Source organism: Nilaparvata lugens, chromosome 4 (genome assembly GCF_014356525.2).
Source record: "Nilaparvata lugens isolate BPH chromosome 4, ASM1435652v1, whole genome shotgun sequence".
NCBI classification, from domain to species: domain Eukaryota; kingdom Metazoa; phylum Arthropoda; class Insecta; order Hemiptera; family Delphacidae; genus Nilaparvata; species Nilaparvata lugens.
In genome coordinates, this window is record NC_052507.1 from 59,695,253 (window position 1) to 59,722,925 (window position 27,673).

Below are 27,673 nucleotides of genomic sequence, written 5' to 3' on the forward strand. Positions count from 1 at the left end.
AGTTTTTTTTATTCTTCTCTATTTTCATCAGGTACTAGCTGGTAACCCCGTGGTTTCCGCAAGGGTGTAGTAAAACTTGACAAACTGAAGACTTTACCTGCCCCTGAAAAATTCAAAATATGCCTATAACCATCCTCGGAAAATTAAGGACCTATATGCAAAATTCCAAGTTAATCACTTCAGTAGTTCAGACGTGATGATTGGTCATTTGTGAGTTTCATATCTTGTACGTGTATAGGCTGAGAGTATGAATGAAAGAGCTTCATTATGTTATAAATTGACAATAATTTCAAAATCCAGGATGAGTCATCTTAATTCTCTATAAGCATTCACCTAAATCATTATATAAAGAGATAAAGTGATATAACAATTCAGCCATATAGCGTCCAATATTTATTATCACATAACAATTCAATGCATATTGTCAGAAAATAAATATTTTCCCACATAGAATATTGGTCTGTGCGTGGGGAAGAATTCTTATCTATTATTTTAACTGAGAAATAAAAAAATCCTGCAGAATTCTGTCTTATTATCATTCTTACTTACATTTTAAAATATTGTTTGGAAATAAAGATGAAGAAATACAAATCATAAATTCTTGTAGTTATAATTTAATTATATACTTAAAGAAATTTTTCTTCTCAGAGTTATTCAACGATTAACCGTACAGTATTAACGATTAACAGTATACAGGTATTACTAAGGTCAGTATAAATACAGCCTACAAAATACCAACCGCCTTCAATTGCATTAGAAACAGACAGAGATATTTTTGTTGGGGAAACTGAGAAAGCACCAACACGAAGAATGACCATAGCAGGGTGATTCGGGGGTCGGTTGGGGGGAGGACCGTCTGGACTCCTCAATTGTGAAAAGTGGTGCATACATTTGGGTAGAGTGCCGCCGCCACCGCCGCCGCCTCTTGTGGAAGAGAAGTAGAGCCCGGAGAAGTAGAAGCCATCGTCATCCATTAAGGGGATGAGAACTGAACTGAACTGAACGATCGAATTGCATGTCTACAGCGCACAATTGCATGTCTACCACTTCACCCATTTCTACTAGCATCTCGTTTTCAACTTCATCTTCTCCCTCCCACTACTCTACTTCAAATTCCGCCTCCTTCTCTGTATCTTAATACTCTTAATTGTCTTCAAGTATCTGTTCTTGATCCTATTCACATACCACTTCTTTTTCATATTCCTGTATTTTTCATCAACTTCTTCTCCTCTTCTTTCTCCTTCTTATCCTTTTTCTTCTGTACTACAATATATTGCAGTTATTATAACTAACTAACTAATTGCTGTTAACTAAATTATATTTAGTTATTACAATTAATTATTTAATTTCAACTGCTAGTTTTATTTATGATTATTTGTTTGCAGAAGATGTAACGTTATCATATGATTTGAATTTTTGTACCCTGTTGTCATGGATAATAAAAATCAATTTGATTTGATTTCTTTACAAAAAAAATACATACAGGTATGGGAACAACAGGCATTATAGCAAAACTGTTCCCGAACATTTCTTCTTTTACAGATGGAATTAAATAGAGAATGCATTTATTCATATAATTAGGTTTCTCAATCTAGGTGGCACGGCTCTCGTGCCACAAGAGCGTTTTATGTCCTGTAACCAAGAAGAAAGTCAGTCAATAAATCCAGATCTATATTCTAATCGTTGTTTTATTATCTCGATACACAACAAATTTGGCTGTTAATCTAGCTGTTAGCCCTGTTGTTGATGTCTGCAGTAGCAGAGGTCTTCGGGGTGATTTGCAGCATTTATTTAGGATTTTCGTTCAATAATAATTATTTCTTCTTTTCTTCTCCCACTACTTCTTCCCTTCTCCCTTACTCTCCCTCATCTTATCTATCTTCTTCTTATTTTCCTTATTCATCTTATCCTTTTCCTTATTCAACTTTGTCTTCTCCCACTCTTTCTCCACCCTTATTTCATTGTTCTCCTCCTCCTCCACCCACCATCTCCCTTACATCTTCTTAATGAGCAGGTTATCCCCGTCAGGTTGTCACCGCTAACTATGGAAACATTAGTTAATTTCCATTTTATTAATAATTGCGATCAACTAATATAAATAGTGGACTCATTGATCGTTCCTGTATCATTGGCTTAGAAATTTGCAAAAATGGTGTTTGAAATGAGCTTTATAATCAGGATTCTGTGCCGAGCACTATTTTTAATTCAGGCCTTTTCCCAAGTTATAATAGTACATTTAATACGCAATAGACTAGAGCCATTATTGTAAGTGAGTTAGCGAAATAAATTATTTTCTCTCTCTATTATGAACGACCATGACTTCGAGTTTCCCATGATAGATATTTAAAAATTGTGGCTCCGAGTCGTCGAGGAATGTAGATTATGGAATTATCTCTAAAACTTAGCCTTCCTGTCGCGACATAGAGTGCGATAAGTTGGAAAACAGCAAGCATTGAAATTATAACAAACTACCGATTTTGCAGTTACTATTTGGGCCAAAGGCTCTAGAAGCCACGCGGCGATTGGTCAAATTGATTCCCTTCGCCCAATAGGAAACCTGTTTCTAAATACAGTAGTGGGGCAATTCCCCAGCCGAGAGACCAGATTACGTTTCGGAGGACACTTTGCTAGGAGCACTACGAGAGTAAAGATGTAGTCATTATGTTTCGCCCTTTTTGGGCAAGCTTATAAGTTTATATCATTAGTAAATGTAGGAGCTAGTTTTATTTTTATTAAAGTTTAAATTTTCTAGTAGTGCCATGTCCTGAAAAGTTTAATTGTGTCTCTTCATCATGTACGAATAATTGTTTCTTCAAATAACCGCTAAGGTACGTAAAATAAGGTTGAAATATAATTTAGGGAATTTAATTGATTGAAACTTCCATAAGAGTGATGTATTAACAAAGCCTGTTATTTTTCAAGTTAATATATTGATTGAGAATAATCCTTTTGATTTTATTAGTGATGGAAGATAATTATAAATTTTTTTCTAAAGAAGTATAGAAAGTTTTCAGTTACGTTACATTTGAGTTATTGTTTCTGGAGATATATTATCGTAGAGTATTGCTGAAAGTCAGGAAGATAGCCTTCAAATTGGAATGAAATTTTTAAGATTATGTTCATATTGAGTTTAAGACTCAATTTTATATTTTTCTGACTGTGTTTTCTCATGGCGTTAAGGCTTTTAACTGAACGCTAATTTATTAAATTATAACAGAACTTTTGAATCATTTGTGAAGAAAGATCCATTAATTCTGATACAAAGAATCAGTAGTTTAAAGATAAAAATCTATATAAAATGAGGATTCAAATAGAATGAGAGAATTTAATTAATTGTAATCAATAGATAACTCCTGTTTTAGCTTTTGATGAATTGTAGGAAGAGTTAGAAATTAATGCTGTAATTCATTTATTTATAGCGGTTCATGTGTGTCCCCAAACCAACTTCATGTACTACCACCACTTTGGTTCCGCAATTTTATGTAACACCGCTTCAAGACACCCGTTCAGACGACAGGTCTAGGGACGTAAGAGGACGTCGCCGTCAAGCCAAATTCAACCGGTAAAAGTTCACCGCCAAAAACAAGGTACTGTAACCCCGACGATAAAGCAACGTACAGACCAACGAAAGTGCAGTGTAGTGAAACAAAGGTTCATTCGAGAATGTCCATCAAAAGTGGGGATTCAAAATTATTATGAAATGGGTTATATGGGTTACTATCGACGAAATTTGGGTTCAACGGGCTTTTCTTTCTTGAGTAATTTCATGTTGAAATTAATTTGTTATTGTATGACTGATATTGTTTGGTTTTGTGACGTATTGCTATCTAAACAAGGGATAGTAATGCGCCCCCAAATCAGATGAAGAATGTCAACAAAGTAACATGAAATTGTTGTTTCGGTTGTTGGATTTTAGTTGCCAATGTTTATTGAAGCTGTTTGTATTTTACAATTATTTCAAATTGTAGTGCTATTCTATAGTAGAAACCTATTAAATCAGGCATGGCAAGATTAATTGAAGTTTTCTTGACTCTAGCCCGTTCACCTGCATGAATTAGGTATAGACTCTGGTGTTTTCTAGATGTGTCGGCCTATTTCTAAATTCTAAATTTTATTCAAAATTATCTTCTTTATCATCTTCAAAAAGGTCAGGCACAATTCTTATTATTGAATGATTGATTAAAGCTTTGAATTTGTGAGATACTAAGTTTCCTAATGACTGTTGTATCACTGATGCCGACTTTACAAATAGTCACTGCCAATAAATAATAATTATTGGATACGTTCAGAAAAGGGGTAGTAAGAATTTCGAGCCGGTAGTTGTGGTCTTTCCTCATATTTACATTTAAATGTTGTTATTTTTCAAAGTTAGTCTTGTCCGGTTATTTCAATAAGTGGCTGGATTTCGTGTCCATTTGCCTCTATTTGTCTGAAATAACTGATTCTTCGATCTTGACATGTGACGAACTATATACTAAACTATAATTGGAATGCCTGCTTGATGTATTACGCATTACGCCATCTGTTTGGACTCAATATTAGCTAACTTAATAAGAAAACAAAGATATTGTCGAATTTCACTAGAAATTTATTAAAAACTTTAAAACAGAACCATGGTTTCACCCATGATGCGTTGGTTAACTACGTGAAATCATGGTTCTGTTTTAAAGTTTTTAATAAATTTCTAGTAAAATTCGACAATATCTTTGTTTTCTTATTATGGAGAGATTTCACAACATCACCATCACTTCTACTAATTTTATTAGCTAACTTAGTCCAAATGGTATTAAAATTTTGATGATTCCCAGAAAGAGCCTTCCCAAAGGACTGCAATAAAACGCAGTAGTTTTCCGATGCTCAATACAAATGCACAAGAAAACGAAGCCTTTGAGTACGAAGTAATCAGCACGTTATCGAAAACGACCAGAAAGCCAAGTGAAAATCAAAAAGCGAGATCAAACCAAAAAGAGCAGTATCCCAATTGTCCTTCAAAAAATCCACACACAAACCGCGAACCAAAACAGCAATAGGACCTTTTTTCAAAAACTGTCCCCCAACGGCTAATTCAAAAACAGCTCTATTGAAAGATGATTGAATCGCGCGCCGGGATACCAATCTAAAAACTCCGCCCCATTCAAATTTTTGTGGTCTCTTCGAAAAATGCTGGAATAGAACAATAGTTGATTGTTTGCGACTGCTAATTAAGCGCGAACAACGGAAAAATAAAACGTTTAGGCTACGATTGTCCCTGAGGATGAGGAGTGAAAGGAATTTGTGAACAGGGAATCCAAAAACGTGAATGACGAATCTGTGATCGTATTTTCTATTAGCTTTGATAGGAATGCGATGATTCTCTCGGGTTTTCGTTCATTAAATCTGAACAATGCTTTTAAAAATCACTTGCTCTTAAGAGCCACATGCCTGAAGCACTTTTTGTGCAGGTTATGAGAAGAACAGTTTCTCAGCATCAATACTCACTACAAGAAATGAAGAGAGCTAGTTAACTGAGGAATTGAAATGAGAATTTCATCCACGAAATATTGTAATACATTAGAGATTGATTGATATTTTAAATGTTTCTATCACTCACCGGTCAATGATGACTGGATCTGAAGGTGTTTCATTCCGGTTTCCACAACTCTTCTTATCACAACACCGGCTGAAAAAGAACACATCATACTTCGATAAGAACATAATACTCATTTGAAAATGAATCACAGGAGATTGGATTCAGCAAGGAAAATGTATTTGGTTGATTATGTCGTCAGGTTTGATTATGACCCTAAGTTTAATTAAATAGAAATTCCATGAAATTCTGCTCCTCAACCTTTCCATATGAGATGAAGGATATAGAAAATTATTGCACTCAAGCAACTGCTGGAATTTAATAATGCTCGTGATAATAATATTGAAATCAAATAACCAATGAGAGCTTTTAAATAGAACTTGGAATATACAAGAATTAGATAGTACAAGAATAGGACTCCTAGAACTGTGAATATTGATCGAATTACTAAATTGAAGAAGGAATTTGAATGAAATTCTACAAAAAACTGTTCCAAGACTGGAAATAAGAAATGAATGATGTATCGGACAATAATCTCATGGAATCCATGACAAACATTCATCCATAAAAATTGTTCAAAACAATGTTCAAATCTCTCGTACTCTCTGATAAAAAATACTAGTCTCACTTTTTATTTAGGCTACTTTGTTTGATGAATTCAAGTGTTCATAATCCAAAAGTTATTCAATTACCCAATTACCCAATCCAAAAGTTATTTCAATCATTTGTTTATTTCTAGATTCTAAAGAAGATATTATAATATACTCTTGCATCAAATATTTGACCACTATTAATACTTATCTACTGATAATTTATACAATACTGTGGGAATGAATGTTACAAAACGGATTAATCTAGATTCTAGAATATTCTCCAACGCATTATATCGGAATATTCCTTTCCCAGTGCAGAGGGTACGGAATTGTGAGGATGCATTATTTGATGTGTTTATAACGGCTGCAATACAGTTGAATATTTTATTGGCTCCAATATGTCCTCGGAGTATAATACAAGGCAGGAAGTGCATGATAATAATATTGAAGGCAGCACTGCCTCTCTGATCGCGTAGCGCCCTTCAGCAAGAGGGAGCTGACTAGAAATACGTTCGATGCCACGAATATGTGAGAAAGAATGGAGAGATGGTAGAGTGTGCTGGAGAAGAAGGTTTTAGAGGGTACGAAACCAGAAAAGGGAAAAAGTTAAAGTAGGAGAGAATGAAAAAGGAAGAGGAGACAGAAGATTAGAAAGAGGAAAAGAAGGATCAGAAGAGAAAGGAAGAAGATGTGCTAAGGAAGAAGGTTTGAAGGTTGTAGAGGAGTACAAAACCGCGAAGAAAATATGTAGAGGGAGAGAAAGAGGTGCAGGAACAGGAGAAGGAAGATAACAAGAAAGAGGAAAAGAAGGAGGAGAAGGAAGAGGGTAAGTTAATGTTGAAGATGAGAAAGAGAAAGGAGTTCATGAAATTATTGTGGATAAGAGAGAATATATGTGGAAAGGAACAAAGGAGGAGAAGAAAATAGGGATGAGGAAGCCGAGTTGAAGATTCTTGAGAAGGTGACGATTGTGAAGTAGTGAAGAACATTGTATAATGTAAAAATAATGGCAATAAATCAATAAAAGATAGTCTCATTATTGGTTGAGAAAAATATGAGGAAAGTTGGGCGAAAAAGATTGAAAATAGGTTGAAGTTGAGGATTGAAGCTTGGAAACGAAAAGAGAATAGTGGAAGATAGAGAAAAGGTAAGAAGACTATTGATTGGGGAGAAAAAGATGATAATAACAGAATTAACAGAAATATATGAGAATGAGAAGTGATACATAAATTATTTCGCATATGAGAATGAACCATCAATTATTATGCTTTTGAGAAAATATAGAGAAGCAAGTGCATGACGAACACTAGCCAAAGATGAGAAATGCATGTGGAATGAGAATGTGTAAGGAGTAGGAATAGAGAAGAAAGTCGATGTAAAACGAGGAATGAAAGAATGGAAGGAGACTACGAAGCAGTAGAGGAGGAAGAAGAAGATGATGGTAATAACACAATGCACGTTGTATAGTGTCGGAGATGCTGGTGTTATATTCAGTTCTTACCAATACCTTTCAAAATAGGAAGTGGAGAGTCATCTTCTACTCATGTTCGTTTCGTTCTCCCCCTATTTTATTCCTGTCCCCTTCTTTACCTTTCTCGCTTTCTTCCCCCTCCCTCCCTGCAACGAATGCTCCCTCAAGACTGGAATAAGCTCCCTGGGGACCCGGGACCATGTTCCCTCCAGTAGTACGTATCTCCAGAACACACACTCTCTCACTCCCTCTCTCTGCATCACACTTACCCTCTCTCTCTCTCTTACACAGTCTCTCTCTCACTCTTGCACGGACGCATATACACACACAGGAGCACTCTACATCGTTTTCTCTATCTCTATTTTCCTATTCTACATCTCATACACAAACCTAAATATACGATCGGCTTACTATAGACTGGGATTCCTTTATCCAAGCTGGCAGATCACAGCAACTATTGCTTATAGCGCTACTGCTGCTGTTACTCCTATGTGGGACGATATTGATATGTGAGAATGTGCTGTGAGATACCGCACGTGAAAAATGAGTCGATGCAGATAAAATGGATAATCGAAGAGAAACCAAGTTATTCTATAATACTGTATTACAAGGTGTTATAAGTAATTTGAGCATCACAGAATGGATATTTCATCAATTCCAATCAATCCTTGACACCCTCGGATGACAATTTGTGAATCCTCTTTGGTAGCTTATTTTAAACTCAATATTTCACAGCTACAGATTGAGTGTAAATATTCTCATCATTCTATTCTTAGTACAACATTTTGGAAACACCTCAAATATCCCACTAATCTAATTCGAAATCGAGATTAATAATGTACACTGAAAGAATGTTGAATATAGTTTTTTTCATGATTTTGTGAAAAATGCAAAAAATCCAGTTCCTAGATTAGAAATAATAGATCTTGATGAAATTCAAACATTATAAACTTTGGTTCTTGTTGAGAGTTTCAAGAAAAAATATTCAATGAATTTAGTAATTTACCTGCACATAACTTCATGCGTCAGCAGCACCCGACACATCTCAGGGTTCTTATCCTGGCCCTCGTACATGATCGCCTGCAAATTGAAATCACAATATTATCTCTTGAAAGTTTTGACAACAATTCAACATCAAATAGAATTGGATGAAATTGACAGTGGAATACCTGAGTCGCATAGCCAAAATTTACTAAATTACTAAATTTACTAAACCTAAACTAGAGTAAAATACCTATAATGAAGTATAATACTGTTGGCAACTACTTAACCACCAGCGAAGAATATCAATATAGTAATCTCATGTATGAAGACTGCAGATTCCAATGATTATAGTGAGTTTAATATGAATTGACAGCGTAAAGAGATCAGCCAGACAAGTTACAACTAGACCTGACTATAATTTCAACCTTCAAAACAACTATACTGAATTTGGATGATACATTATAGTTTGATGTAATATTAATGAATTCAAGATAAATTTGGTAACAGTAAATTAGTAATACACTTTGACGTGTCATATACTGCAGGAGCGTTGTGTCTTGTTGCAGTTACTTATGACAAATAAGGTAAGTCATGATCCATGAACCAATGGTTCAAGGATAAAACATTCATGTCTTTTGCTTCATTCCTTATTGAAAGAAACAGGCAATATTCTTGAAAAATTCACATTTTCACATAGGTAATGTTACAGATAGAGTGAATAATTGTATGATTCATCCAGAAAATTCATGCATTGATAAGTGCAGTCAACGCTTTCTAGTAAGAATGAAATATTGATTTGTTTCTTAGTGAGGAACCTAACAATAGGATGATGTAGAAGAATAACATGTTGACAAGGGTCATGAACCTGTCACAAACTCTCGATAACAATCAATATTCATACGGAGTGAAACGCTAAGCCGTCCGGCGCTTATCAATGAGATATTGGTCCGCGGAGACAAAACGTTTCTGGCCTCTTTAAACATTCATCTTCCGACACACACACGCACACTAATCCCACATTTTTTACCAGTCTGACATCAAACGATTAGGTCACTGCAAAGAAAACAACCCCACACCCCATTACATATTCAATTAAACAAGAATCTATCTCCGTAAACATTGTGTCGAGAGCTTCGACTTTCCGGTAATCCCTGTGATGGCTGCCGACTGGGATTAACTCTGCAAGGGGTCGACTAGGGCTCCTCACTCTGTGACAATCCCTCAATCTTCGACTGTTGCTCATGCAACACTGACAATCCATTATTTTCCTTTCCGTTTTCAATCAGCCGACGTAAAGCCAGTAGTTTAGCTGGGGTGGAATCGATAGATAATGGTTGGTGGGTTGAAGGAATTGTTTGTTGCGAGGTGGAGAGCAACATCCAAATGAAATTTCTTTTCCAAAATTTATGGTTGGTTATTGTAAGTCATCAGTAAGAACTCGTTACGCTTGATCAATTAAACTCTATGTTTAATTGAGCTCTTGTTCAACTCCAAGCGAAATAAATAATTAGTTATAGTCTGAATACACGAAGTAATACCATATAGAGAAAAAATAGCATGAGAAGATGCCATGTTTTAGGGCTTCTATGTTCCAAATTCACTAGCTTTTCTCAAGCTGATAATCACGAACCTACCATTTTGTGAAGGGATGTGACACTGGCAGTCTTTCATACTGTGCCGTTTTTAAACTCTCACCCGGCCAAAACAGCAATGATAGACAGTAGTCGGCTTGAGTTGACAATCATCTTGAAATTTGGAACATAAACGACCTCTATCATGTCATTTTATGCTATCTTTTCTCTATGGTAGTACCCACGCACAAGCATGAAGCCCATACAAGCATCATCGTCAGAAAACGGATTTCAGACCTACATCTTCGAAACATTTCTACCACATCACCCATGTTATGTCTACAAATCTCACCACAATACATCAATGCCATCAACATTTCTTTGTGAATCAGTAGCTATTCACACACAATCGACTATAATCGGATTCAACTTCAACTGTCAGCTTTGGTGAAATGGGTACCATCCATGTTATTTATGAGTAATGCTGAAAGTATTAAATGAATCAGTTGCTATTCACACAAAATCAACTGAAGTGAGATTCACCTAAACCTGTCAGCATTGATTGAAAGGGAAGCATCGATGCTATTCATAAGGGATCCTGACAATTTGGAGTGAATCCCACTATACACAAACGAACCGATTTGTAAGGGACAAAAGACAGCGGACATGTTGGATTGTAAGATGGTGTCGTCCGTCCATATTTCAATGTCAGCTCGCTGTATTTGGACTCTAAGCCAATGCGCTGGTTTGAATATAGAGGAGAGATTGACTTCTTAAAGGAGGGTGGTTTTATTTGGGGTTTTTCATCTTATTTGAAGAAAAGAGAAGAGTGATGACGGTGGAGGTGGGTGGAGTGAGCGGGGGTGGAGGAGAGAATGGAACAGATGAAGATGAAGAGACGAGGAGGAGAGGAAAGAAAGAGAAGGAGAAGAGGGAAAGAAAGAGGTAGGAGAGGATAAATGGGGAGAAGAATGAGAGGTGTAGGAGTTGGAGGAGAATGAGGAAGAGAAGAAAAATAAGACGAAGGAGAAGGAGAAGATTGATTGATTGATTGTTTATTTGCTTCAATTATGTCGGAGAATAATAGAAGAAGAGAGAATAATAAAAAAATAATAATAAGGAGAGAAAAGGAGTAGGGGGATGAATGAAAAAAGAGTGTATTGATGAAGGAGGACAAGAAATAAGGAAAGATGGAAGGAGAAAATGCGGATAGGCAGAAGAAGAAGGATATAGAAGTAAAAGAGTAGAGGGAGAGAATCCATAATGAAGCGAAACAGGTGAAGAAAATTATTTATAAGGACGAAAGGAAAAATAAGAGACCGATAATGATAGAGAATAGAAGTCAAATGAGGTGCAACAAAATTTAGGTGGGGAAGATGATAATATGAAGGAGTTTTAATGGCGGAAGAAGGAGGAAAAGTAGATGGACAAGAAAGAGAAAAAGGAGTTGTAGGTGGTCGTAAGAGATGTAGAAAAACGAAAAAATAGAAGACAGTGTGGACCAGTTTCTTTTCTTCCCCCTACCCTTCTCCACAAGATTCGTCCATTTTATATCCGTTCACCAAACATAAGGTAAATATGCAGGTAGATTGGTGTTTCTTTTATTCGTTTTCTCTGTCCACACACTCTACATGTAAAGCATCAGCCGCATAACAATATGTTGAATTCTACTCCATATTAAGTTGCAGTTTCTCTCTCTTATCATACCCTACCTCTTTGTTATCTCATTATTATTATTATCTCTCTTGGTCACCTTGATTATTCTTATTCACTACAATCCCAAATAGGTTTCTCCTCTTCCATAACCCACCTGTCCATTTCTCACATTACATCACTTGTTTACACTGTCTCCTCTTGTACACATCTCTTCCTTCTACCCGTCTCCTCACACATATTTATTCATCTTCTCTCCAATCTTGAAGTCCTATTTCCATCTGAATCTGAATCTTGCATTTCTATACTCATCTTGTTTTATCTTCATACTTTGTATCATCCTTTTCTACTATTCACCAACTTTTCTGGTATATCCTTCTCCTCTTCATCCTCCTTGAACTTCTCTCAGTCATCCTTCTTCCATCTTCTTTTCTTCCACATACATATTCTATTTTTTAATTCTCATTTATATCTTAGTCCTCACATCTTTTTTCTCCTACACACATATTACATTTTTCAATATTCTCTTCTATTTTTCTATCTTTTCTGCAATCTTGTATTACTCACCACACCTCATATACTGTCCTTCATACCTTATGTCTCCCTTTTCCATCGTCTTTCCTCCTCCTCATCATCAACCTCTTCCTCCTCCACCGCACACATCTTCTCCTCCTTTTCCTCAATCTCCTTTCTCTTACACTGACCGTCGTCTCAACTATCCCCTGGGATGTAACCAAAGCAAATCGAAGCGACTTGTACGGCACACAAAAATAGTCTAATGCAATTCCACCTTCCCTCCTCTCTACCATCACCACTACCCTAACCAACCCACCCCCTAACACATACACATGTGTATGGATCCAAGCCAGGACCCCTTCTATTACGTATACAAACAAGAAATCCTTTGGATTTCTAGTTTGGATCAGGGTGGACTAACCCCTCTCACCCCCCACCCCTTGACCCCCAGATGGTCAACAGTATGACTACTGCTCCTCTCCCTCCTACTCCACCAGCCGGGGAATCCCCTGGGAATAGTCTGGTTGCGTCATACGCCACCGCACATCTTCATAAATCATATCTAGTTTGTAGCTGCTCATTCTATTTATTATTCAACATTTCATAAATTTGTAGATGTGCTGGCTGCTGGTTAAACTACTCACGCTATTTGCTTTCCTGTTCGAGCCTAGGTCTGCATTTTTCCTATCAATTCAATTCAAATTTTAAAGCATAGACAGTTGATTGATGAGGGAATTGTTATTGGTAGTATTATTATTCCGTTCAGTCTATAATTTCTCATGAATCAATTCATAGTACATAATTTCAGTCTGTCCAGTTTCAAGCTAAGCAATAGAAATTTGATGAGTGAAGAAGTTGTGTGTTGAATTTGATATTGGTGAAATGATTTTTCAATTATATATAATATTTATTTCCTATTCCCCATATATATTCATCCACCAAATCCATGAAACACAACATAAAATTAAGATTTCTCAAAAATGCATTAACTCATTGTTTCCGTTATAAACTTTCTCTCCTCCAACATTCTCTACAATGAATGAGAAAAAATAAATTTGTAACTATACTTCAAATTTCATCAACAACTTAAGCTGCGTTTACACCGAAGTTATGAACAAAATATTAATAACTAAATCCTTATGGATTCTATTAGATTGAACGGAACTTGACAAACACATATGTTCATCATGTGTATGATAAGTTATGTTCAATCTAATATAATCTTTGAGGATTTACCAAGGGTTTATTTGGTATAAACGCAGCTTCAAAATATTGAATTCTACCAATAACTTGAAAACATTGTTTCATGTTTCTAACTCACATAGAACATTGTCTCAAGCGATTGCAGGTACTGTATCGTTTATTGAAAAAGAAAGTTTCAAAAAGACTATTAAAAGTAAGAGGATAGGGAAAAATAGAATTAATTTTGAATATGCCAGGATATTGAATAGGAGAAATAAGAAGTGAAAGAGGAGATTTGTAGACAGCAATGTAGCCAAACCAACGTAGATCTCAAGTGAAAGATGTAGAACTTCATTCATTTCATTTCACTGGTTCAGGTACAATAAATATATAATTATTATTTAACGAAAATTCCAAATAAATGCTGCAAATCACCCCGAAGACCTCTGCTACTGCAGACATTGACAACAGGGTTAACAGCTAGATGGAAATTCGATGAGAACTACTATCCAAAAATTAGTTGCCAGCCCGGGAATCGAACGCGGTACCTCCCAATTGCCAGTCAGGAATGCCAATTTGGATAGTAGTTCTCATCAAATTTCCATCTAGCTGTTAACCCTGTTGTCAATGTCTTCAATAGCAGAGGTCTTCGGAGTGATTTGCAGCATTTATTTGGAATTTTCGTTAAATAATAATTAAATATTAATTAGCATTTGAATAAATGCATTCTCTATTTAATTCCATCTGTACAATAAATATAGTGAACTTTCAGAAATCTGTCTTTATTTATTTGGAGAAATGAAAAAGCCCATCAAAATGGATTAAAATAATACAAATTAATTTTTCTATATTTCTCTTATAAAGAGATTCTATAAAAATTTCCAGTAATAAATTGATGGAAATTTCCTCATATTTGGAAAGTATTGTTTTAACTATTGGAGTAGATTAAATTTTACACATTCTTTTATTGAACGGAAGTTGAAATTTGGGAATCTAATTCATTGCGTGGAAGAAGCTCAATAAATCTATAATTTCTCAATAACAAAGTCTCAACGAAAGACCGCGCCCCAGTTCCGAACAAGCCCAAGAATCACAGAGTCAGAAAAAGAACAAGACAAACCCTGTCCAAGGATTGTGAATGCGACGTTTCTACAGCAGTGTGCTGTGCTGGTTTAGGAAATGGGGGAACTTCAGTCGACAAGCCGATATCATGGTGGAACATTTGGGGGTGAAAGGGGGTCCTCCCCCCTTGACATGATAGGGCCCCCCCAACGTGATAGGGAATCCGCTGCCTGCCTGTCTTGCCGAAGCCCTTCTGCTATAAATCGCGTTAATTGCAGTTTCCCCCCTCTTCCCCTACCATGACCCTCCCCACCCCTTCTCATGAACCCCCCCTCCCCAACTGATCGTTGCCCACTTTGTTTTACGACAATCTTTTGTCCGCTCGAACTGCTTTGGCCAATAGACTAGCACTGACTCTTTTCTTCTCTTCTGCTCCAACACTTCCCCCGATTTTCGTTCTCTTTCTTTTCTTATTTTCGATATTCTTTCGTCTCCAGCAATCGATGTTTCGACGAACGTCGAATGAGGAATGAAAGATTGGAAGTAATGCGGGATTTATATGAAGAATTTTTTCGAAAAAGATTGATAATTTGAAAAAAATCTTGGTTACGGTGGTTGGCTACGTCGAGTTCGTTTAGAGGAAAAATTTAGTTAGGAACAGAATTTATATTCGAACTCCACATCGACCTCATATTAGTTCTATATTTTCAACAATAACTAGGATATTTCATGTCTCACATATTTTTTCGATGCCATACTTCCTATGCACTGCTCTCTTTTCCAAGCAATTGATGTGACCGATTGAATATTGTCTTTCCATAACATGGAATCGAACTTATTAATGAGAATAATCACTTATCAGAATCTGTCATAGATAAGCATCACATTATTGTTGAAATCACGTCATAATTGATTGATTGAAAAGCATACCTGGAAATCCCAAAATAATCTAAGATTATGTGTGCTGATTCTGATCATGACTGCAAGAATCAAAATAACTCTGAAAGAAGCAGAATTAAGTTATGAGTGATAAGGTGGAAAGAATCAATATATCAAAGATTTTCCTGTATTATAAATTATGGTTCACCAAGTTATTCAAATCAATCTCTTGTCTAGAAAAGAATAATCGTTCAATTACATTCATCATTGTTTGATGATTCTTTCCGAAAGTGATTGTTCTCATTGTAATAAATAAATTTAACTTAGTAGTAAACTTTATCAATAATTCATTTTGAGTTGATTGAATCACCTCATCAACATTACATTCAATTACTTGTTCATTGGTGCACTCAATCCAATCATCTACACTTCATTAAGTTAATTATTGCATTATCCATGAATGGTATTAAATTGTTACTAGAGTCACTAAAAATTTTCGAAAATACTCAGAGTCAACAAACCGATCCCACTCAACAGAACGAGTTTCATCCATTCAAAACCCAGTAATTTGCTGCCAATTTTCCCAGCACCAATCAAACCATGCGGAATGTAATAGAATAGCGCGGGAATCAGTGTGAGATCGCTCATTCATTCAACTCGAAAAGTGAATATTCGAGGCAAATTGAGTTGAATTCCAACGATGAATGAACGAATGGTAATAACGTCAGTCACTCAGCCAGTCAGTTGAAAGGAGGATCATAACAGAGTAAGCTCTTCACTCTCAACTGATTGTGGATGAAGGGAGAGAAAGAGCGAGAGCGGAAGAGAATGAGAGAGATGAGGGAAAAAGAGGAAGAATGGAATAAACGAGGAAAGTGGGAGGAAAAGAAGAAGAAAGAAGAGAAAGAGACAGTTGACCCACTCAACTGTGAGAGAAGAGTGTGTAATAAGAGAAATATGAGAACGAATGAATATAAATAAAGAACATCAGTAATCAAGTGTCAGGAGTAGAGATGATGAGATGAATAGTAAAAAAAACATGAGCAGAATATTCTTACTTGAGAAGGAAAGTGAACGATAAAGGGATAATAAGTAAGTGCAAAGAGAGCGAAGCAAAATATACAAGGATGAAAGTGTAAATAACAGGGAAAGAAAAAGATAAATTATGAATTGGAGAAAACTAATGAAATGGTTAGAGAGGGAGAAACAAACTGTGATATAGAGGTAAACAGAGGAGGAAACAAGAAATCCAAAAGGTGTAGGAATAAGAAGTAATAGGGATAAGATTACAAAAAAAGTGTTTCAAAAAAGATTGAGCCAGCAAGAGAGGAAGAATGAGAAGACGGTGAGTGACAGAGGCTTCGGTACAGATTTGAGGTACTCGAGAAATAGAGTAAAAGAGAAGAAAAGTAACAGAGAGATGGTGATAGTTATAGAATTGGGCACAGAATGATCAAGTTGAACGGTAAAATTGAATTAAAGCAAGTGGAGTGGCTGGTAGCATGCAAGGACGAGCTTATAGCCAGGCCACGCGCCCACTAAATTCATTGCATGATGTCCTTCCTCCTCTCTCTTACTCCATTCTCCTCCTTGACCTTCTCTTTCTACACTCTCTAATCACTCAATCTGCATTCTATTGCATTGCATGCATTAAGTGATTCACTCACTCACTTAACCTCTCAACTACAACTTTGAGAACATCCTCCTACTCTTGTATATATTCTTCAACTGAAGAAGAGATATTTATTTATTCATTAATTTATTGTACAAAACACTACAATCATAATATTACTATGAACATGGAGGGAGGGCAAGACTGAGTCTGTACCATTTCTCTCCTAAATTTTGATGAGAAGTTAATGTTGTCCAAACTACTATTAGATTATGGAATTACACATCATGCTTCACCACTTATTATTATCTGGTCAAGTATGGTTAATTGAAAAATTTTGAAGGCTGACGTAGGTAATAGAATATATGGATGTAGCACAGAAAACAAAAAAAATTAAGCTTAAGAGATAATTGCACTAGCTTGAAAAATTTAAAGACAAAAATCACAAACCTACTCACTATTATACCGTATTTACCACAAATTGTATCTATTATTCATGTGATTCATTATAGGCTACTATATTCATCCATTTTATCTTGAAAAATTATTTCACACTAGTAGGTAACCCGTGCTTTGCAAGGGTCTATTTTGAAAATTTGCAAAATGAAAACTTGACGTAATAAAAAATTCGAAATTTGAAAAAAGGCCTATAACCATCCTCGGTTAATGAAGAATCTTTATGCAAAATTTCAAATCAATCAGTCCAGTAGTTCAGACGTGATGATGTGTCAAACATAATTTTCCTACATCACGAACGTGTATGAGCCAGCTCTTTCCATTATTATAGTAAAGATGATGGATAAATGCATGATTTATCAGTATCTTTGAATGAGAATAACTCTTGAACGGTTTGAGAAATCGGTGCGGTTTTCACCATTCATTTTCTCTTGAAATTCTGTATCATATGACCAACGTAAGTTTCCTGTCTTCTAACTTTGTCATATGACTACCTTCCAATTTAAAGAAATCGGTGCGGTTTTGATGCGACAGAAAATCAGTTATTTTTATTCGAATAGGATCCCCAATATGATACCTATCATCTAATGTCCCTTTCAAAAGAAATGTTCAGCTGCTTCTATACAACAACTGGAAGCATGACAAATTGAAAAACTTGACGTAATGGAATCTTGAAGAACTGAAAATAGGCATAAATAACCATGCTCGGTTAGTAAAGAATCTAAATGCAAAATTTCAAATAAATCAGTTGAGTATATTAATTTTAGATGTGATGATGTGTCAAATATAATTCCCTATTCCTTACGTGTATAAGCCAGTCCAAAAATCTAGAAGGAAAATTGAAATTCGGGCACGAGATTGATATTTTTAGAATCTATGTGCAAAATTTGGAGATCTAAATCATTTCCGTTTTCCCGGTATGCAATCCATAAGTTGACATGTTTTGATGCAAACACACGAACAAACGAACACACGAACACACACAACCCTACTCTCTCTTATTATATAGACAAGACAAGATGAAAGACACAGGTGGGCTTTTACCCAAAACTGTTTCTCTTAAAATCCAAATACGATAGTCAGAATGTAAGTCTAATCACATTTTATTAGGTTTCTGTACCATCTTCTATTGAAATAAATGTGTAAATTCATGCTATTTATCATGTTTCTATCATCACTTGTTGAATGACGAATTACGTTTTAATTATATCAAGATATCATTTTTGATGATGAACTTGTATGAATCAATTAAGAATTAAGAATTATAAATGACTCAGCATTCACAAATATAAGATTTTTCCAATAGTATATTGTCTTCGAGTGTATCCTATAGTTTCCGTTTCCCCTTTTTACATTTCCGGACACATTACTACGGTAGACTATTAGCCAATATTGCTACTTTTACTACTCGTAATAGTAACAAACGGCAATTCTCAGACCACATCGCTCTGGAAAGAACGTAAAGTAGCACACTATACAGTCTTAATCGCCATTTGTTGTGCGATTGATGATTATAGTGGTCTGTCCGCTCACGTGTGTGCTCGTAAACATTTTATGTTCTCAATTTCGATTCTCCTGAAATGGGATTGGCTGTGTAAAAAGGTGGCAAATCTACTGGGGAATTGCAATCAAGTGACATTAGGCTATAAGTAACAATTGATGAGAATGTACTGATCGAATCGTAGTTTTTCGACAGCTGTCATTATTGTGATTGGAGAAGCTGGGATAGTTTGAAAATAATTATTATTCGCTACTGAAACTGGTGAGAATTGAGTTCAGAGAGAATGATACTTTTCAAGTTGGAAGAGACATTTTTATATATTGTGTGTTGTTCTTTCTTCAAAGAAAAATAATTATTTTTCAACATCTCTGATGTTGTAGAATTTTTCTAGAGACAGTGTTCAAAATTCGAATTATTTTCTACTATTTCCCAGCTTCTGTGGAAGAAACAACAACATGTGTGTTTTAATTCCATTATAAAACAATGCTGCAGCATCTTCTAATAACAATGTTTACTTTATCATAAGAACTCTACTATATTGATAAATTCCAGGATGAAATCAATCCTTCGAAACACATTCCTGGCGTGATATGAGTGCTGAACTGTTTCTGTCTCAAATTTAGATGGATAACTTAAGCCACGTTTTCACCAGACTAGTCAACTTGGACTTCAACAAATTTCGGCAATTTGTTGCCGATTTCTTACAAAGAACAGCAACATTCAACTTGTTTCCTGCAGAAAAATCAGCATTTTCTTCAAAGAGAACTATTATTTTTGAACAGCATTGTGTTGACAATTCTAATGTGAACATGTCTTTAGACCGAGATACGCCTAAAAATACTTATAGTAATAAGACTATTTTAAATATGATTCAGTGAATTGGAATAATATGAATAATAAATTTTATTGCAAAAAAAATGCATACAAAATAATACTCAATCATCTAGAGCATAAACTAATAATAATAAAATACAATATTATGAATATTAAATAAATTTAATTCTCTTGACAATAAATACTCTCATGCAAGGGAAGCTTCCCTGTACGCATGGAGGAATTGAGGAGTTGGGTGGAAAAACGACCTGAGTCAAGAAATCAAGTTTTGCGTAAATTGAGTTTGAAATATTTAGTACACATCTTCATTATTTCATCAGAATGCAATATTCTTGCAAGTATTTGAACTTTATTGATCTTTTTATACTATTTCCAATGCTATTATTCATAATTAGCCAGTAATCCAAGGCTAACTGTTATTAATGGATATAACGTGTGTTGTCTCAGGTCGTTTTTCCATAACCCTGGTTGTTACATGTTCAGAGGTTCAACAAAATGATGAAAAACCCGTATCAAGAGTAGTGATAATGATAATATATTGCTCATGATATTGGATAATTAATAAGTAGGTAATAAAGATCTAAAAAATGTCATTTGGAAGTGAACAATAAAAGATTATATTTTCTTCTTGAACACGTTTCATCCCATAATCAAGACTCTGGAATGTTACATGGTACTGTTCTGATTTTCGGGAAATTCATACACCCCAATGTTTTCAGCATCGGATTCTTCTTCAGGAGCGTCTTCTTCATTATGTCCATCATCTAGAGGATAATTGGTTCCCTTGGATGTATTAATGATCTTCTTATACCATTCATTTGGTAGAGAGTTAGTTGGGAGGATATTTTTAATATTCTTTCCGGAAAATGGACATTGATATGTCCAAAGCTCCGCCAATTTATGTAGATGCATTACAATATTATCTTGTATTGTTGTTCCAAATTGCTTTTTTCATATCATATACAGTTCAATAATTATTTTCTTGGTTTATATTATGTGAATTCATCCATAATTTTGCTGTATTGTAAGCTATTGTCTATAAGTGTATAAGCCAGTATATATTGTAATCTATATAAATAAAGTACTCAATCAATCAATCAGCTTCTTCTTTTGTAAGTAAACAAAATAAGGATTTCACTGGCTGCTGGCTCACAGCTTGTCAGCTGAATAATTTCAGGTTTGCCACACAAACAAAAAATGTTCACAACTCACTCATTTTTCAAGATACAACAACATTTTATGTACCAATCTGTTCAGAATTTAATGGCGGATAGAATGAAGCGTGTTGCGGAAAAACGACACGAGTGGCCTCGGGTCGTTTTTCTACCCAGCTCCTCAATTGCTGCAGACCCTAGAAACTCTCTTATAGTAAGAAAAATCAATTTGTTTTTCGAATTCCTTACATAATGTATCCAGTAATTATAACTAGGAAATACAATACTAGGAAATGGATCGATAGAGTATTGAAGCGATAACGTTTATTGAAGTGAATTGAGGAAAAGGAATGGTGTAGAGTAGGAGAAAGTCAGTTTTCCTTTTCCCCTGTTTGCATCAAACATTACTCGCTTCCCTCAGCGGTCGGTGTTGATCTCGGTTGCCATGGCAACGGGCGTCACTTGTATCCTATCTCTACATCACACTGACTTCTGTTTTCCTGCCTACTCGATTGCTACAATAAAATCTGCTATATTGCTCTGAGTATTGGTGGATCTATTTTGAGCATTTTTCGTGGTCTAAACCATTGGATAGTGAGATTCACTTCAAACTGTAGCATTGAATGAATGGGAAGCTTCAGTTTTATTCTGGTATTTGGAAGGAATGCTGACAGTATTCTAGAATCTTCAACGGGAAAGGAACTAGCATTCATTATTATACTTGTACCTAATTGATCCTTAGTAGTGTGAGTTCCAAGATATCCGACTTGGAGAATGATTAATATTGGAAACGTGGAAAACGTATCATCTTGGATATAATGCAAGATTAAGAAGAAGAGGGAGATAAGAAGACGACAATAAAGAGGAAGAAAAAAGAATAATTAATCACTACTTAGTAATTGCTGCTACCAAATATTGACAGAGTTTGAAATCCAGAGCAAACAACAGAGCATTCAGGTACACACCTTCACCAATATCAATTCCTTAATCTACTTTACATTTCCATTTTATATTAAATAAAGTGGGCGATAGACTACACCCTTGTCTAACACCTTGGTTGATGATGATTTCATCTAACCGATGATCACCTGTATTTACTATTATTCGAGTATTGTGATAGAAAGCTCTTATTGCGTTAACAATAAGATCTCTCTACCACAATACTCAAATAATAGTTAATACAGGTGATCATCGGTTAGATAAAATCATCATTAACCAAGGTGTTAGAAAAGGGTGTAGTCTATCGCCCACTTTATTTAATATAAAATGGAAATGTAAAGTATATTTAGGAATTGATATTGGTGAAGGTGTGTACCTGAATGCTCTGTTGTTTGCAGACGATTTGTGTGTAGTACAGGAAAACGAAAATGACCTCCAAAAATCAGTTCATATCCTGCATGAAATTTGTAAAGAATATAATTTCAAGATATCAAAGGAGAAAACCAAAATCATGGCTTTTAAAGGTAAGTACCCAATAAGATCGAAGATTGTGATAGACAATAAGGTATTGGAGCAGGTGTCTCAGTTCACATATCTGGGTTGTGAAATTAGTTATAGAGATGAATTGGATGTAGAGAAGAAAGTAGGAAGGTTCCAAATGATTTGTGGAAGTATCAGTAGGACATTGGGGAAGAAAGCTACCACAAGCACGATAATGAAATTTTATAAGACAATGGCAGCTCCACTACAACTCTATGGTAGTGAATCGTGGGTAACATCAAAGCCACTTGAGAGTAAAGTGCAGGCAGCTGAGATGAGATTTCTTCGCAGAACTAAGGGCTGTGACAGAAGAGATCAGGAATGAGGATATACGGAAAGAGCTGAATATCTTCTGCCTGAATGAGAGAGTTGCGATGGAAATGGATATCGTCAGCAATGGAAAGAGCATGTGGAACGAATGTCAGCTGATAGGCTTCCTCACAGAATTTTCAAGTATAAACCGGTAGGCAAAAGAGACATAGGCAGGCCACGAAAAAGATGACAATGATCATTATATTTATTATAAAATAAAAACAGTAGATTGTAGTGATGCTTATGATGATATCAGATTAGATTGTAGTGATGCTTATGATGATATTAGATTAGATTATATTCATGTTCTTAATTTATAGATTTTACTTATTATTATTTTTTTATTCTAATTACAAGCTGAATGTGGAGTCAGAATAGGCAATAGCCTAATCCCTGATTGAAAGAAAAAGAAGGAGAGTTTTTCATCCTACATCACAAGTTATTATCGTCCAATGAAGAGAGAGTGAGCGGAGTTGGAAGTACTACCCAGAATACGCTGTTCAACTGGCTGAATTCCGAGTTGGATAACAAATTTTTGCTAAATCGAGAGTAAACTAATCCATACATTTTTCATCCAATCATGAACTGCAATTTATTTGCTACACTATAAATCAATAAAACTGACTAGCAGCCTATTTATTATATCAATAGGTATCCAATAAATAGATATTCGATATGAAGTATTCATAAAATGGGTTGCGAATAATCATTGTTATCGTAGAACAAGTAAGTGAATTATTCTTAGAATGTCAACGTTGTATTGTATTATTACAATTATGGCAATGTACCAAAATTTGACAACATTCTATACCAATTCCCATTCATATTTATAATCAAACGTGTTCCTCCACCAATAAAGTCGTGTCAATATTTTGAATATAAAAAAATTGTAATCAATTTGCTTCACTAGGTGAATACTACACATCATCACTGTGAATCGAAAACAAAAATTAAAAATTGATTCATCGATGAAAATGACCAACCATTGTGTTTGTACTGATGAAATGACCATGCATAATGAAAAAGTTACAAAAACTCATTGCTCATTTTTGTGTAGAAATGTACTGTTGATTTGCACAATATACTGCGCCCACCCTTAAAAAACACACAATTTTTGCTCGCATGGATAACAGTGGTGATTTTTCCAACCCCAAATCTAATTTGACTGTATGACACGAACTGACAAATTAATTTTTAAACGAGAAAGGAGGAAGTAATGATTTTCTCATGGGGCGGTAGGGGGAGGTTTTATTCTGGCAGCGTGTGCCAATTGTAATAATGGGGGCTGATGAGCCTTCTGACCCCCTCACGCCCCCCTCAACCAAGGGTCACGTGACCAACACGCGACTTATCCACATATACATGCGTGCACACGTTCCATACAAACACATTCACATGTTGTATAGAGGGAGGGATCACTGCAACAATGTACACATACGACAAGCAAGCAATCTGTAAAACGATCAGCTGAATTGAAATAATAATAATCATTGCAACTAGCTAGATCCAACTATATAGTTTGAGACAAACTATGTGTATCTGAATATTATATAACAGTGTAACAGTGTGTGCATCTTTTTCTGGAGTTTCTCAGCTCATGACCACCCTAATTCAGATAGAACCCCTGTAGAAAACAGCTAATTCACTGTAGATTTTCTGTTTATTTTTTGTGGTATCTTGTTTGTCTTGGGAAGAAGAATACATTTTTGACGTTTGACTATATTGTAGGTTGTTTCTCCGATATTGATGAACATAACTACAACTACAGGAAACATATTCCTACAACTGGAATATGGAAAATGGTCTCTCCTCTCCCATTACCGTTATTATAACTCTTTTTATAACTTTATTGATGAACTCCATTGATGATCGCAGAACATGATGGAATCCAGAATTGGAGAAAACTTACAAGACTTTAATACCTGGATGGTCAGAATGTTTGTCCATAGTTGTTTGTTTTGGCTTATATTCATTTTATAAGGAATTTGAATATGGTATATGTATGAATACCACAAGACTCGAGTATGTCTTCCACGATAAAAGAATTCAACAACTAGAATTCAACAAGAATTAATCATAATACTTCTGTAACACCATAATAAATTTGAAGCTACTATAATAAAAAATATTGGTATAGAGAATTTGTTTTCAGCATTATTAATGATCATAAAAATAGGGAACAATACGTTTGAGAAATCATTCACGGTATTAAATTAAGTGGAGGGAAAAGAGAAATAGGAATATATGGAGAAGAAAAAAAGGATGGTAAGATAGAACGTTGCGTAAGATAAGATTATAGGAAAAGAAGCTCGCACAAATTAGAAAAGCGATCCAGGTACAAGGAGTGAAGACATCAGAGTAGTGACTGAATAAGAATTCGATGAAAGCTTCAAGGGGGCAGTTGGAACACGAATAGAAGAAGTGTACGATCAAGAAGATGAAGTGAAAAAGAAGAAGAGGATGAAGAAAAATAGGATGAAATGGAGAGAAAAGGTTACCACAGTGAGTGAGCTAGCAGCAAGCAACACATGGGCTGTTAATTCTATTTGTCTTCATTTAAGGCAGTCGTGTAAAGCGTAATCTCATTTGCCCCCTCCTCTTCCACCCCTCATCCTTCTTCTTATCTTCCACACCCCTTTACCAGCACCTCCTTTCCGCCACCTCCTTTTTCCACGTCTTGTAGCACGTTCTTAGCTTTAACCGCTTGATGTACTCTTATCCACATTGGTCTTTCGGACCGACTGGTAGCAACCGATTCCTTCGACATACCTTACACTCACTCTCTCTTTTCTTTCTCCTTATTTTCTCTCTCTAACCTCTCATTAAGGAACACAACTGGATCATCCTCTCCTTCCCTATTTCATCCCCTAACACGTGGTGAGTGGTTCTTCTAGTTAAATCGATTTAGTGAGATAATTATCATCCCTTGAATTGCTTGCCGCTGGCTCATTGATCCTATTGCCTTTTCTTTGGTGTTTTACTACTTGTGTTGCGTTCTTTCTTCGGGATGTTTGTTACAATTTAACAATGTTGCAACTACTTCAAATTTAAGTGTTATTTCCATGTTCAATTCCTTGTATAATCGTGATATTTTATTCAATCATATCTTACAATGAGAATACAGATATAAGGAGTTCATTTGACCGCTATATCATTTCATGGTATCCAAAATATCACTATGTCACTGTTCCGTTCGAAGATTCAGATTTAATGCTATATATCACTTGATGTTTATCTTCATTTTGTAATATGTTATTTGTATTTTCTAGTGAATGTATTATATTTGTTTGTGAAATAGATGAATTGATTAATTGATCGATTTGTATTATTAACAATTTGTAGAGTACTTGTTCTTTGAGAAGTGATCGGAAACTACATTATTAATACTGGATGCAAAATAATGTTCTGACGCTGCTGACTCGATTATTCCCCTAACATCATATTCAATGTTCAATGAATATGAACCTGCATAATGTGTTTGAATATAATACACAAATAACTCTTCTCAACTTTTCAGATTTATATAATTTTTATTAAATCTCCAACATACCTGCTTAGTAACTGAGTCGATAAGCCTGACGAAGATGTCTTGCTCTTGTCGAACCCCTGAAAAATAAAAATATTGATAATATTCCTTTTCCAATTCCATCAAAAATAATTCAAAAAATACAATTTCAACAACACTATAATGTGATATGACATACAAGGGAAATGTTCGGTTGAGGAATCTCATTATTGATAGTGTTGTGTTATCATAATTGTAATATATTACAATGTTACTAAATCACAATATGTGGATCAATATGATCTCTTGAGCGAATCTTGTAAGAGTCCACCAAACTCATTGCATTATCAATGAATGGTAAATCGTAGAGAAACAATTATACATGCTCCATAATCCACCCATCGGTTATTCTAAATAAGGTTTAATAACAATTAAACATATGCACAATAAAATAATGCATATTGAACTTCGCACAGCCAGTGCCTCTTGTGACATATAATATTATTCAGGATTAACTGCAACAAAACTTATTCTCAAAATTGACCCTCATGTTTGTACAATGAACAAACAATAACAATAAGAATCTTACTGGGTAACAATAGCAGAATTTGGAATCAAGTCAACTGAGGTTTACATAGAAACACAAAGCTTGAATCAAACAACAATCGTGAACAAAGGTATTCATGAGTCGACCAAAAGACTTGAATCGGGGCTTTTGGGTAAATTGAGACTTTGGGGACATTCAGCGGAGATTCAAAGAGTAAAACTGTAGGACAAACAGAGCTAAAAGGAGGCTTTCACATTCGCAGTTTAAACAGCCACTGTGCTACCTCACACCGTCAGGTAATTAATACCGCAGTTGAGGTGAGACACCTGATTTAATAATTAATGAAGCTTTTGATCCCAGCATTAAAGACGTAAATGTCGACTTATTTAATAATTCCCACACGAGAATTGTACAGGAGTTGGTAACAATGGTCTTTTGTGCTTTGCTTGTGATCAAACACAGCTTTGAACCACAACTGGACCCCCGAGTACATCTTCAGATTCAGATTTAAACGTGTCCACTGGTTAAGGGTTTGGCTTTTGTCTTAATAAATAGAATAGTTTATCATACGTGAGTAAAACCTTCTTCCAATTGAATGAATTCGAATAGAAATCTCACTGAAGAAGAATATTAAATCAAGGATACAATACACGGAGAATACTAAACTATCAGGTGCATGATTTACAGAATTTTGATCTCTAATATTCTCTTAAATTCGAATAAAGCCTCATTCATTTGATGTGGTATGATACACCACAGTGTAAATGATTCAGGAACAAGCTACAAGTCGAATTCC

The 27,673-nt window shown here is 35.3% G+C and overlaps 1 protein-coding gene across 5 annotated transcripts in view; it reads right to left on the reverse strand.

The window, feature by feature from the left end:
- The window catches only part of LOC111048190 (transcription factor collier-like), a 147,915-nt gene that overhangs the window by 97,870 nt on the left and 22,372 nt on the right, over positions 1-27,673 (reverse strand). For all 5 annotated transcript variants that reach the window (XM_039426038.1, XM_039426037.1, XM_039426040.1 and 2 more), the window contains exons 4-6: positions 26,376-26,431; positions 8,637-8,710; positions 5,591-5,659 (exon numbers count right to left, since the gene is read on the reverse strand). In XM_039426038.1, the coding sequence (XP_039281972.1) occupies positions 5,591-5,659; positions 8,637-8,710; positions 26,376-26,431 (199 nt within the window). The remainder of the gene's footprint in view (positions 1-5,590; positions 5,660-8,636; positions 8,711-26,375; positions 26,432-27,673) is intronic.